Source organism: Molothrus aeneus, chromosome 17 (genome assembly GCF_037042795.1).
Source record: "Molothrus aeneus isolate 106 chromosome 17, BPBGC_Maene_1.0, whole genome shotgun sequence".
NCBI classification, from domain to species: domain Eukaryota; kingdom Metazoa; phylum Chordata; class Aves; order Passeriformes; family Icteridae; genus Molothrus; species Molothrus aeneus.
The window spans coordinates 6,997,103-7,012,071 of NC_089662.1; the positions used below are offsets into that span (position 1 = coordinate 6,997,103).

General features: G+C 40.6%; 1 protein-coding gene across 1 annotated transcript; it reads left to right on the forward strand.

Annotated features, from left to right (window-relative positions):
- Positions 1-2,808: 2,808 nt before the first annotated feature.
- Positions 2,809-13,942, forward strand: LOC136563887 (protein-glutamine gamma-glutamyltransferase E-like). The gene is made up of 13 exons (XM_066561551.1): positions 2,809-2,863; positions 4,610-4,777; positions 5,098-5,331; positions 5,887-6,005; positions 6,483-6,611; positions 7,533-7,710; positions 7,869-8,004; positions 8,873-8,976; positions 9,436-9,681; positions 10,610-10,915; positions 11,574-11,731; positions 11,939-12,072; positions 13,795-13,942. The coding sequence occupies exons 1-13, from the start codon at positions 2,854-2,856 to the stop codon at positions 13,940-13,942; spliced, it is 2,070 nt and encodes a 689-aa protein (XP_066417648.1). The 5' UTR covers positions 2,809-2,853.
- Positions 13,943-14,969: the final 1,027 nt, after the last annotated feature.

Genomic DNA, 14,969 nt, shown 5'->3' on the forward strand with positions numbered 1-14,969 from the left:
GATCTCAAGAGGAGATCTGAGCCCAGCTAACAGGACACCCTTCTTACACAGACAGCATGGACGGGGATTGTGCCAACTTCTGCTGTCTTCAAAGGGAAGAAAGGCTGTTGGCAAACTTCAGGAACAGTCAGGAACTTCAAGAAGGCTTCAGGCTTCCATTCCAAATGGCCCTGCTATTAAGGCATGTGAGTGGAAGACAGAGACAGAAAATGGGAAGTGTCTTGGACAATATGTAAGATTCAGAAGAGATCTTGGCCAAATATTTTTCCATATGGGCCTGACCATTCTGTCAGGTGGTTCTAGTCCTGAAATGTGCTGATGTGAGTCAGTCCACACCAGAGTCCCAGGTCTCTCCCTAGAGTGGGTCACAAATAAAGCACAGCTGTAGAAAGCCACTTGAATTCCTGTATCTAGGATAGCAGGAGTGGGGGTTGCTGATGGGATTTCTTGCTTAATTATTCAAAACCAGTGTGTGATAAGAGATAGGATAGCCCAGACTTCTCAGGATACTGAATCACAGAATCAGAATAATTTAGGTTGAGAAAGACCTGTAAGATCATTGAGTCCACTGAGGCGGTCCCAGTGAGTCATGGCCATGTGGTTGCAGCATGGTGCTTTAGGGATATGTTAAAAAAGAGCTGTGCTCAAAGAGAAGATAGGAGCAGATAGACAATTATAGGTACTGATTTCCCATCCTGAACAAAAGGACAATTAATAATAGGTGACATTTCATAAAATTCAAGTATCACTGAGGATTCACATAGAGTTGGTGTGAAAGAAAACATTGGAAAGAAGAGAAAGGAGTTTACTGAGGGGAATTTGCCTGTTAACAAATATGTCTTTCGCTGTTCAGTGCTGAAACTCTTAGTCCTATATATTCAATGCTTTAACAGTTACTGAGGTGGGGGAAAAGACCTGGGTATTGCTGGAAAAGGATGTTATGAATTATATGACTGGGGCAGTCTGCAAAAGATGACTCTGATACACCTCTTTCTGGGTACATGAAACAATATACTAACGTGGCTCATAGCTTCAGTTTTCTGAGGTCCAAGAGTCTTCTCTTGCTGTCCACAGAGTTTCAAGCTCCTGCCTCTGCAGTCTCTACATTTACAGCCACCATCCAAGCTCTGCAAACGCTGCTTGGTGAAGAAGCTGCCTGGGTCAGATGCATTGTGCTTGACTGCATGTTCTGACTAGTGTTAATATTTCTCATTAATTTAGCCCTCATTCTCAACCTTTGTCCAGAATCTTTAATCCAAAGGTCCAGTATGTATCATTCATCTGTTTTACAAACAAAGCATACCACAGGCCCGCAAGGCAACTTAGGCAGAGCTGGGGATAAACACCAGAAGCTGACACAACAGCCACAACTTGTTCTTCCTGACATACTGTCTGCCAGCACAAATGGACTGCTGCTCTTTGTCTTTCAACAGTAACTAACCTTCCTGTCAAAGAAAAATGGTTTGCTGTGTATCCAAGGATAGGCTGAAAACTTAAATTTATTCTGAGTATTGTTTGTGTGACATTTAACAGTATTTTAAAGTATGGATAGGAGAGTATGTCTTAACATCAAAAAACTCTAATCAAATTCTAAAACATTTTAAATTTAAGGATTAGTCTTATCACTTTAAAATCACAGTTGGGCTTTGCAAATTATAAAACTATGGTCCCTGTTAAGATTAATACAATTAATGAGCAGAGAGGCAAGGTAGCAGTCTGAATTATAGCCAGTTAAAAACTGTTTCTTCTAACAGCACCATTTATAAGAAACATGAATAAAACATGTCTGTATATGAAATGGTTTGAGCAAGTTCCAATTCTAGATGTTACAAACATGATCCAAACCAGAAAACAAAACAATTTGGCTCCTGAATACTGAGCCCAGCCAACTAAAATGATGAATTTGGGAACGTGTACAGCTGTGCCAGTCCAGCATATGGGTGTCACTGAGATGCATCTGTGAAATGTGCATTGAGTTCATCAAATTTTACAGGTTGTTTCATAAAAGTATCAGAATTAGTCTATCTCTTTCCTAACACAAAGTGGAGCCACCTGCAAAGCATAAGCAAAATTCACTCTCCTTGAAGTTAAGTGGAAGATTTTTGGGCAGAAATCTCATGGTCAGAGATGTCTTATGAAAAAATAGTAGAGCACCAACTCAAAGGGAATATTTTATCACAAGTCACAAATATACTTATCTGGTGTCACTGTAGTGTGTCATGCACTGGAGTGCTTGTCTGTTGAACAGGGTTAAACAGAAATTATGTGATAAACAAGAAATTGTTCTTTAAATTTGGCCCTGATTGGACCTGGGGCAGAGACAGTAGCTTGGTCATTGTTTTGCAATTACTACAATGCAGGGAGGGGGGAAAAAAACAGCTCCAAAACAGATTTAGGGGATTAATATAAAGTCCCTGTAAATATTGCTCTTGGAGTATTTAAAATCAAAAATAGTGTTTTGTAAGAAGGAGTTATGCCGTTCCTAGAACTTTAGCAACAAGACAGAAAGAAAAGCAGCTAAATGCTGAAGTTCTTATAATTTATAATATGTTAAGAAACTCTTAACAAGTGCCCAAGCTGTTAGGAAAAAATATTGTCCAAGCTTCAGATGTTAGGTTGCAAGGAAATGAGATGAGGACGTGAGAACTGAGAGAGGAAAGAAAATGAATGAACAATGAATCCTCAAGGCCCACTGGTCAGATCAAGGCTGCGGGCAAAGACAGCTCCACCCCCAGAGGAAATATTGCAAACAGAGTTTAAAGAAGTGAAAGGCACCAAAGGAACTCATTCCTTGAGCCAGCAGAATTACAGGAGGCCTTCCAGAGGAAGCTCCAGAGGACACATTGATCAGATATGGGCCAAGGTGAGCAAGGGGAAAGCCCATCCTGTGATGCTCTTTGGTACCTTCTTACATCCAAACTTGATGTTCAGCTCTGTCATGGACAGTGAGAGGTCACTACTTCTCTAAGGAGTTTTGATACAAGAAAAAAAAAAAATAGGAGTAAATTCTTCCATTGAAAGTCAGGTGAAGGATTTTCAGAGGAATTGCATTTTTTCATTTATTGTGTGCATGGGAAAAGCAAGCTTTCAGAATGAGATTTGGCAGCACAGGTATTTAACTGACATAAAAATGTTATATTTTGCAAATAGGAATGGAAAATCTACAGCTATTTGGAGTTTTCAGAAAAGGGCAAATGACAGACTGACAGACTTGACATAGGAGAAAGAAGCAAAGCAGAACTTTGGGAATGTATCACTGCAAAGGCTGAGGAAGGCTACACTGAGCAAAGGCTGAAACCTGAATCTAAGGCAGAGAGGATACAAAAACTGGGGGGTTTGGGAGGGTTTTTGGCCGTTTCTTTGTTGCTGTTGTGGGTTTTTTGCTCACGTGCTAATATTTATAGATATGCGAACAGACCAGTTTAATAATGATTATAAAGTGTTTCATGTTGCCTTTCCAACTCCTGCCTTTCTAAAGGCAAAACTCCCTGAGCCCTCAGCTCATTCTACAATAGATGTGCTTCACTGCTAAGTTTCTGAGGATCTTATTTAATAGTAGATATGTTTTTCAAGAATCACCCATACTTCTCACCTCAATACTGTAAAAAACCCACGTTCCTCTACATTTGGACAGTGACTGCATTGCTAAAACTACCACTGTAGTTATTTCAAGGCTTGTCTGAACTTGATAAATTTAAGATCACACTGTAAAAAAATCTTTACATTAAGAAGTCTGTTTGAACATAGGATGTTTTTTTTTTACTCAATAATGGCACAGGGTAGCAATTCTCCACTCCTAAGCACCACACTCTTACTCTTTCCTATCTCCCTCTTCACAGGGGAAGAAAAAATCTTTTTCATCTATCCTTCTGCACTTCAGTTAAACCATCAAGCCATCTCCTACTAGAAATCCTTCCATAGTCTCTGATGATGGCAGATCCAAGCCAATCTTGGATCTTCATTCTCTGGCCTCTGACTGAAGGCACAGTTCTCATGCAAGAGCATTCCAAAGTATATTGTAGGAGTGCTCTCTCTCCAATTCTGCCGTCTCTCCCACCGCCAAACCACATCCCAGTGTCCATCATGTTCCTGTCAGGTGCTTCCAGCAGTGGCAGCTGTGTGACACATAATGGGGCTAGAGACCATATCATGGCTGAAAATTCACGGGGTTTCTCAGCTCAGTCATGTTTCTTTATTTCTCATTCAGAGGCAGCAAGGCTGTGCCTCTCTTAGGGTGACACCATCTCAGAATGGGAGAATTAATAGAGTTCAGACAGATTTTTATCTAAGTAACTCATAAATATTCAATTTTCTCAGGTTTCTCTCCTCTTACATGCCTTTCTGATTTTAATTTAGTACAGGGTATATCTTTAGTACCCTGTATACAACTGCTTCTATATTTAATTAAACAGATAAGCTCTAACAGCCTATGCAAGATGGAGCCTCTTAAAAAAAAAGCTCACATAAAAATTATTTCTAATTTTGGCTGAAGCCTCACATGGGTACCAGTTACCTGTAGAAAGTAATAAGCAATTCTTCAGAGTGTATTTGTGCTCCTTCCTCTTTGGATGTACTCTCAAGCTTTTTTGCTCATCTCATTTTTTCATAGCTGCAACGCAGCCAAGTACCGACTGGCATCTGAAAGAAAATGCAAGAGAACACCACACAAGTAAATTTTCTAGTGAAGAACTGATTGTGAGGAGAGGACAGGCCTTCACTATTACCTTCAATGGAGCAGAACGGCCTGAGCAAAACTTAATATTCATTGCAGAAACAGGTATGGCCCCCAGCTTCTTCCACAGGGACAGCAATGCTGCCTCAGGACATTCTTCTGGCCCAATCTGCACTACAGAGCAGCAAGGGAAAACCTCAAAGCCAATGAGCTCCTTCCCACAGCCATGGAACTGTGTGAGGTGTTTGTTGTATTGCTGCTACCCCAGCCAGCAGCCACAGCTTCCTTCAGTTGCCAATATTTGGCACAAATTCACCTGAGGGGAGGGTTGGGAGGGTTACATCCCTGCTGAGTTCGCTGATGACTAAATCTCTATTTCAGCATGGCATGGGAAAAAAAAAAATGTTATTTGTTTCTCTTGAAAGGTCCAAAACCCTCAAAGGCAACCAAGACCCTGGCCACGTTTGATATCTCCAGCACAGTGAGCAAGGAGGGCTGGAGTGCAGTTGTGCAGTCCAGCAGCTCCAGCTCTGTGAGCATCTCCATTTCCAGCCCACACAATGCTGTCATTGGACGTTACAGGCTGAGTGTTCAAAGTGGCAGCTCCTCTCCACAAAGTCTTGGCACTTTTGTTTTGCTTTTTAACCCTTGGTCTTCAGGTATGAATATGTTGAATTTCCTCTAAAGACCTATGTTGCTTTTAACTTCATTAATATTTGAAGCTTCTCCATTTGATCTATACTTTAATATAGCAGCTGAAAATTGATGACATGAGGGATCAGTGACCAAAAAAAGGTGTCTAACAGTTTCTTAGGACCTTCTGGTACATAGAATCAGCTCTGTAGCATGGACATACTGGAGAGGTCATTGTCCTAAAAGAAAAGGTTCTGCTTTTGACAAAGCTTCCCTATTTCTGCACAAGTTTAGAAGAGAGTGTCTGGCCTCTGTAGAACCAAGAAAAGAGTCATGTTTACCATTTTCTCAGAGATTTGGCAGTGTCACACCTCCATCTTCACTCAGACACCTCCCACCCCTTTCTCTAATTGTAGATCCTGAGTTTCACAATCTGTTTATAGCACCAAGAACAGCAAAGGGTGGATATCTGCAAGCACCCTTATAGACCAAGAGAGCTCTTGCCTTATAGAGCAAGACTCCTGAGGTTTTGTTTTATTTTGCCTGTCGCATTTGTACATCTCTCTGTTTTGGTTTTTCAGGTGATGATGTGTTCATGCCTAACACAGCTGAGTGTGAGGAATATGTGCTAGAAGAGTTTGGCATCATTTTTGCAGGCAATAAAAATCATATCAGCAGCTTTGGATGGAACTTCGGCCAGGTAAATGTAGCACTGAAACACCAGACATTGTTTTTGCATGAACTGGGTCATTTGCTTTTTCCAGTTCATTGCATACATCTCTGAAGAGCAGGACTCTGCTGTTGCAATCAGCACTTGTGCCAAGCCCTGTTTCAGTGATCAATATAAGGATTTGTAATTTACTATTCCCTGTTCTGCCTTGGAAGAGCAGCCACACAAACATTAATATCTTTACTAAGACTACATAGCCTTAACTTAGTAAAGTACTGTAGCAATGCTGAGAGGCCTCAAGTCCACAGATTCCAAGTTTTTGAAAGCCCTGTGAGTTCTGATTTTCAGAGTTTGTTGTGGCCACATTTTTACATGGTAAAGCCTGGCTGAGCTCTGCAGCACTTCAATCAGTGATTTAAAAACCCCATTCAACACTAATATGGCTGTCTGCATCCTCATTTTTAGTAATCTGTGTTTTCAAAACACTGATTCCTCTCTGTACCACAGTTCCAAGGAGACATCCTCAATATTTGCCTGGCCATAATGGATCGAAGCCTGTACTACCGTCAGGATCCCATCACTGATGTGTCTCACAGACATGACCCCAGGTACCTGGGCCGAGTTCTCAGTGCCATGGTAAGCAACAGCTTCGCAAAGTGCAAACTCAACTACTAGGTGTCCTTTAAAAGTAGTCAGGGAAAGTAAATATGAAGCCACTTCATAGAGAATTTTAGGCCACTGGCTGTATGGTGAAGTATGGCCTGCATGGTCATCTGCTCTGAGCCTGCCAGGTTTATCTCCTCTGGGTAGTTCTGATACTTGTCACTTCAATATCCAGTAGTCACACTGAAAATATAAGATTGGGGTGGCTGAGGGAACAGCTCCTTAGAGGTTTTTAGTCCAGCCCCCCATCTGAAGTGGAGCTACTGGGTACTAGATCAGCTCAGCCATGGACTTACCAGGCTGGTTTGAAACTCTCCAAGGAAGGAGGGTTTGTGGCCTCTGTGGGTGACCAGTCCAGAGCTGCCCTGCCCTCCTAATGAGGAATTTGTCTTTTATGTCAAATATGATTTTCCCAAGCTACAGCTTTCTGCTGTTGCCTCTTGGCATATAAAAGAGAAAGGTTAGTTAGAACACACATTCAAATGGTTGTAAGCTGGTTTTACATTCCCCCCACCCTCCTTAACCAGACAGACCGAGGACAGTACCCTCAGCTGCTCCCTGCAGTTTGTGTGCTGCAGGACCCCTGACCATCCTGCAGCCCTCCCTCCTGGCTCCTCTTCAGTGTCTTAACATCCCCTTGAACTGAGAGACCCAAAACTCGAGACAGGACTCCTGGCAGAGCCTTGCTAGGGATAATTGAAGGGGGTTAACAACCTCCCTCAACCTCCTGGTCACACTTTCCCCAGTGTAGCCTACAGTGAGCTTTCCCTTTCTGATGAGAGAGCACTACTGGCTCAAATCCAATATGGCATTTGCTATAACTCCCAGACTCCTTTCAGACAGGTTGTAAACTCTTAATTTTCCTTATCATAAATTTAGTGAATATCTTCTCAGGTCAACGCCAATGATGACCAAGGGGTGGTGCTAGGAAACTGGAGTGGAAAGTATGAGGGTGGTAAAAATCCCACCAGCTGGACAGGAAGTGGTGAAATCCTGCAAAGCTGGAAGAAATCAGGATTCAAACCTGTTAAATATGGACAATGTTGGGTTTTTGCAGCAGTACTGACTACAGGTATGTTTTATGTCCCGCACATGACTGACATTGCACAGATTCTATTAAAAGAAGCACCAATATTACTTCCTATATGGAAGCCTTTGAAGACATTACCATGCTAAATGAAACCTGCAGAAATATTGCTTTCTGACTGCGGCTTTCTCTTCACTCTTTAGTGCTTAGATGTCTGGGGATTCCCACTCGTACCATTACAAACTTCAGCTCTGCCCATGATGCAGATGGAAATCTGCGTGTGGATGAGTTTTATGATGCAGATGGAAATCATTTGGAGAGGGGAGCTGACAGCGTGTGGTAAGCCTCAATATTTAATACTAGAGCTTATTAATGTTTACAGAGCATAGAATCTAATGACAAATGCTGTATCTTATTAAGAATTGCCTTAAAAACTGCTACACACACACACACGGAGGATCAATAAAAATACTACAGGATAATACTACAAGACTTGGTGTTTTCACTCTTTCTCAGTTAAACAAAGAATTGTGACACTACTTACAACAGCTAATTGAAGCCAGGGCAGGCAAAATTATAGTTATGATGCCACAGATGGCTGAAAATTTGCAATATTGCACTGGACGTATCAAACAGTGGCAACTTAACCTAGTTTGAAACTATTCTTCAAAACCAGTTCACATTAAACTGTCAAAGTTCAACAGAACCAGCTTTCTTGCAGAGGCATCATTTGCAGTGAAAGTAATTTAACTACTGCCTCTATTAGGCATCAAATGCAGCTCAAACAAGCTTGCATTCAGCAAAGAGCAGCAGTAGTCCCTCGGTTTCTGTCTTGTTTACTCCCCTTGTTGTTCTGGACCCTTTTTAACTGCATGTGACATGTAGAACTGTAGCATTGTGCCAGAAGGATACCTAAAGCTAAAACTAAGGAAGTGTATGGACATTTTGGTGAAGAATAGGCTCAAGGCATTTTTTATAACTTCACAAATTTGGTTTCTACCCTTGAACATTTATATTTTTTCCACAATGCAATTTTCAGCACCTTTCTAGTTTATTTATGAGGGTCAGGGTAGAAGTGGCGTGTCTCAGATAAGAACTGTGCAAATAACGGCATTTAATCCATGTAACTAAGATGGCTGATCAAAGGAGGTGGACAGGAATCCATAAACACATACTAGTAGCTTACTTAGTTCATTCTTGCACCCAGGAATTTCCATGTCTGGAATGAAAGCTGGTTTATACGCAACGACTTGGGCCCCTCATACAGTGGATGGCAAGTTCTGGATGCAACTCCCCAGGAAGAAAGTGGAGGTACACAAATTTTATTTCAGGATTAATGTTGAAAATTTATAAAATCAGTCACTTTTAGAGAGGAGGAAAAAGAGAAAACATTGTAAAAGCAATTTGTCAATCTGCTCAGAAATAGTTGCAGAAGAAAATACTTCATTGGTTGCATTAGAAAAGCTCCAGATCATCTGTGGATGCCAAGAAAGAAACTAGAATTCCAGGAGCAGTTTTTACAGCAATTCCTATACTTCCAATGTAGGTATCAAGTGCTACTGAAAATTAAGGGATAATATAAAATAAATCAAGTGAACTTTCAGAATAAAGACAAGATACATTGATGAGTGACCTTGTATGAGGGTTTATGTGGATGAGAGGGCTTGAATGGGACAGCAGCACAGGGTAATTCAGGAGTCAGTGATAAATATCTAATAATCTGCTTGCTGTCAAAGATTATGCCTAAATTCCTTTTCTGTGATGCTGTAGGAATTTATCAGTGTGGTCCTGCCTCACGGCACGCCATCAAAGAAGGAGAAGTGGAGCTGGACTACGACGGCCCATTTGTGTTTGCAGAAGTGAATGCAGACTGTATGTACTGGAATTATGACTCTGCAACTGGAAAGAAAACTTTGATATTCTCTAAGTCGACAGAAATTGGTGCCTCCATCAGTACAAAGGCAGTTGGTAGAGATGCTCGTGTAGATGTCACCAGGGATTATAAATATGAGGAAGGTAAGGAAAACCTCTGGTTCTTCTGATCACAGCTGCTTCATTCCCAAAAGGATATAAATTTTCAGTTAGGAGTCTCTTAGTGAATTTATAAAATAGGAGCAGAATTTATACTTGATTTATTCAATTCCTACACAAAAGGGGAGAAAAGGTACTGAGAAAAAGAAAAAACAACTGCCTTCCCTTTCTGATATGGAGTTGCTTTCGGGGGCTTAAATAAGTCAAGTCCAAGTATCTCCAAATAAAATGTTCACTGTTGCATCTGCCTATTGCTGACATGCACTGTCTGCCTCTGCTTAGTGAGAATGATGCTACAGCCCAGATTTTGTAGGATAAAAGGTGTGTTGCAGAAACCTGAGCTAAATCAGCACTGAGGCCGAGAAAAGCAACTCTTTCAAAGGATGCAAGAGCACAGCACCTTCTCAGCACCTTCAGATCTGATCATCCCCATGTTATATTTATCTTTTTCCTTTGCTCATCAGCAGCTTCTGCTTCTGTGAAATCCTGGTTACCTCAATCCACAAGCCTTTTCCCCTCCTATGGAAAAGAGGAGTGAGGGGCTGGGTGGATGCTTGGCTGCCAGCCAGACTCAACCCACCACACAGTGCCATCAGCCTTCCCCAACATTTGGGCCTTTCTCTGTGCTAGCAAATAAGAATTTACATTTCTAAATGTTATAGCCATAAAAAGGGATAGAAATGGGGAAAGAGGAACTTTAGACTTAAAGACTTTATGTTTAAAAAAATGTTATTAGAAGGACAGTGACATTACTGACTGCAGATGCAGAAATTGAGGTATGGCTGTGGAAAACAGAGGACTTGTTTATCTCTTAGCACAGACACTATGTCCTGGCTAGCTTCTCTCTAGCAGCCATGTAAAATAAGAGAAGCATTTTAGCTGTTGAGGATAATTTTCATGGTTTCCCTGACAGGCTCTGCAAAAGAAAGAGAGATTTTTAAAAAAGCCCGTAAGAAGCTAGGACTTGAGGATAAGTTTGATCCTACAGCACCAAAACAGGAGGAAGTTGAACAGAAGCCTGACATCTCAGGAAAATTCAAGGTGGCTGGCTCTTTAGAAGTTGGCAAAGATCTCAACCTACTTCTGGTTCTTGAAAATTTGCAGTCTGATGCTAAGACTGTAAATGTAAATATGACTGCATGGAGTACTCTGTATACTAGAAGACGAGTTAATCAGATCTGGAAGGACTCCCTGTCTGTCACTCTGGCCCCAAAGGAAGGTAATTTTTCAAATATCTTTTAATCATAATAGTTTTATATGGAAAAGGGCATTGGAGGCTGCTCAGCTTGGGGGAAAAAGCTCTTAACAAACTGTTATCCTAAATCCCTGGGTAGAAGAGGCTGAGAAAAATATTGCATTACACGTACATTAACAAGGCATGCTTCACACTATCATGTCCCCAAGTGCTTTTCACATTTTGGAAAATGCTACCAGTAGGAGCCTGGGATAAGAGATGTGTCAGCATCTCCAACGTGAGGTGAAAGATCATTGCATCACAACTGATACTGTCTTGTATTAATCTTAGGCTTCAAAGTCATTAGTGAGAAGCAGAAATAATAATTCATTTCTTTAATTTGTAATTTAACTTCTGAAGAGGCATAAACCAGCAAACTCCTTAAACTCCAGCTGTTGCATCTTTCAGAGCAATAGGGGGCAAAACAAGCCAGGCAATGCAGTAGTAGTGAATGGAGAAGGGATAACATTAAAGAAATCACTATCTATCTAAAGCAAACTGATAGATTTGCATTAATTAATTTTGGCAGTGATGGCTGAAGCTGTCCTAGTCACAGCATAAAAGCAAAATACTAATGTTAGATATGAAGCTCTTTGGGCTTATAAAAGCATGTACCAATTCCTTTCTTAATTTTTCCTTCTAGAAAAACAATTCCCCGTTAAGATAAAGTATCCTGAATACCAGCAGCAGTTAACTACAGACAAAACAATCCAGGTCACAGCTTTATGTCATGTAAAAGATGGGATTCAAGTGCTTGTGAAAAGAAACATCACCCTGGACAATCCTGCCATTGACATACAGGTAAATTCCCTTTGTTGTTACTGCAGTGGCAGAGAAAAGGGAAAGGGAGTTCTTTGAGAGCACTTTATTCCCTGAAAGAAATGCTCTGCTCACATTCTGCCATGGTTCATCACAGCCTCTCATTAAATCTCCTCTTCTGACTCCTGAAAAGGCTCAGCTAGAAAACAACACTGAGAACCTGGCCTCACAAGCATTTTCTTTGCACAGGTACTTGGTGAAGCAAAAGTGAATAAAGAGGTGGTTGTGGAGGTGGCATTCACCAATCCCATCAATGAGGAGGTGAAGGACTGTGTGCTGCAGGTGGAGGGCAGTGACCTGCTCCAAGGGATCCTGGAGCTACGGTGGGTACCAGAAACATCTCCTGCTATCACACATGCAGGAATGTGGGCATGGATGAGCTGGAACTGAACTGTGGGATGACATCATCTTCTTCTAGCTGTCAGCTGGGAGGCACAGGTTATGAGCACACAGTGATGAACCAGCTCTTCATCTAGGCTGGGCTTTGGCTCCATGGTTTGGGAGGTCAAATAATTGCTGTCATAATTGGACAGAACTTGTTTTCCTGCCTATCTAGCAGGACCACACACTTCCAGAGAAAAAAATTCATGCTTACCAAGCTGTTAATGTTGCTGAGGCTGTCTATCCTGCTATAGGCCAGACAGGTTGCACCTTCTTGTTGTGATCAAAGGCCAACAATAGGATACGCAGCTATTTCTGTCCATACTTACCCAAATTACAACATACCAGGATATTTTTTTCACTTTATTAAATGGACCGCAGGTGCCAATCTGGGTGCACATCATTGTAAACAAAATGTATTTATATCCAACAGATAGAAATACATGTAAAAAGCAGATACAGCAGTGTCTTAGCTTTGGGAACAAAAATTATTACTGCTTAGACACAGGTTGTGATCTCAAAGGGTGGGACCTCTGAAAAGCACAAAGCCAGGTCTGCTCCATGCTCAGCTTTTTCAGACACAGCAGATCACAGTTTGAGGAAATTAGTTTTTGCAGAACAGACTAAACCATGACAAGCAGCTTTTTCAAAAGTGAAAGCTCTAGGCACACTAATTTTCAAGCTCTGCTTTCAGAACTCCACAAAATAATTATCTTAGGAGATTAATAAACAGAGTCAAGAAACTATTTGATGATGTTGAGATTGAGAAGACTGGAATAAAATACCTTTTCTTTTTCTGTAGATCCCAGTTGCCTATTATCTGCTTTGGTGATTTTATAACTTTTTCTGCTTTTTTCCCTTCAGTATTTCATAATTGAAACAGAAAGATTAAGTTTTCAGACTATCCCTCATTTTGTACAGACGAGAAATTGCATAAAAATTTCAATGTATACTCTCAAATGCAGTTATTTCTGGAAAATACCTGGGATATAGGAACATGCTCTTTAGCTGAATACACAGACAAACACAAACAAACAAACACAGCAACTTAACATTGCCATTTGCACTTGAGCAATTAGGAATGGTTCATCCCATCATTTATAAGCTCTCCTGAGGGAATTTACCAACCTCCTGTTGTCTATCCCACACAATTTTATCCTCAGGTAAGACAAGACAATATGTCAAGGTAAGAGAAAAACATTAACAAGTTTCCAGGAGTTACAAAACACTTGGTGTACAACATTTTCATTTCCATTCAGAATTTCCTGCTCTGTAAACACTGAGGTTTCCTTGGTGCTATACCCCTTTCTAATTCTAGAGTTGATATTAACATTCTGCAAGGTCTCTGGTTATTCTTTTGCAATGATTCAGTGATGTGTTTTACACCCTCTGTTCTGCATGAAATCTTATCTCACGTATTATTATGTCCCCCTTTGTGGGCTTATCTGGGTTACTGCATAATGAATTTGTGAGAGCCTTTAATGTAGGGATTTGAGTCTTTAAATACTTATCAGATAGTGAAGCCATGTGTGATCTTTTCACAGCCATCTTACTTTAAAGTGATAAGAGTTCTTACTCCAGGTGGAAGATTAGTGAAGAAACTGAAGCATGTTGCATAAGCCTGTTTTTGACTTATATTTTCCTTCTGTTTCCTTTTTTTTTAGCATACCACCACTGAAAGCCAGTGAGAAATCCAGTACCAAGTTTAAACTTATCCCTTCTGAGGCGGGTCCCAAACATCTACTTGTTAATTTCTTCTGTGATAAATTTGCAGATATCAAGACCTTTAAGATGGTAAATGTGATTAACTAACATGAAGATGTACAAGGAGTGGTCTGTGTGTGTATAAACTGAACAAAATGTGATAAGAAATATTGTATAGAAAACAATGAGATAATCAGCAAAACAAATCTTCACTTCCTCTGATAAAGGGCCACCAACACCATATCATTGCAATTTTACACTGTAATTTTAAATAAACTGAGGAATGGTTGATTGTTCATTTACTGTTGCGAATATCCATATTAAAAAGAATATTTTACCTTCTACTTAGAGAGTCTTTGATTTATGTCTGGCTTTGTTTGGAATTAATTCCTCCTGGCTCCAGATGCCTCTGCACACACATTCATAAACTCATTATTACTCATTGAAAGCCTTATCCAGTGGACTTCCAAACACTTCCAAAGTGTTTCTCCTTACTGAAACTGTGATACTTCAACATAGTGAGGATGACTTGCACAATTTATGTCATCTAGCTTTGTCTTCTTTGCTACAAACTGTCCTGACAGTTTCCTTTTTTTTTTTTTTTTGGTAAATCACAGTGACCAAATGAGGCATAGGATATGTTCATCAGGAATTTGGGTGGTGTCCAATTTGAGAGGCATTCAACAAACACATGGGGGTAATTGCCCAGCTCAGCGTACATATTTTGTACATAGTTTAGAATGTTGATATTTTGCATTTCTGAAAGTCTTCTTTGGGAATAAAAGGCAGGGCAATCTTAAGTCTGAGGGTATTTTTACTTGAGAAGAGTTAGGAATTCTTCACTATAGATTATGTGTCAGGAAGTCATCTCTTAGATTTGAGTTTAGTAAAGCAAACTTCAACCCTTTATGGGAGACTGGTACAGGCTAAATGATGGGTTCCAGTGAAGTAGGTGTAGCCCAGTGAGTGGCTTGGTTTATGGGCAATAACTGTGTAACAGTAACTCAAGCTCTGACTAAAAATGACTGTGTAGGTAAAGTGGATGGAAAGACAAGCTGCTGCTCTGGCACTGTTGGGCCAGGAAGAAATCAAACCTTAATTCTGTGCCCCAGCCTCCACCACACAGATCACGGTA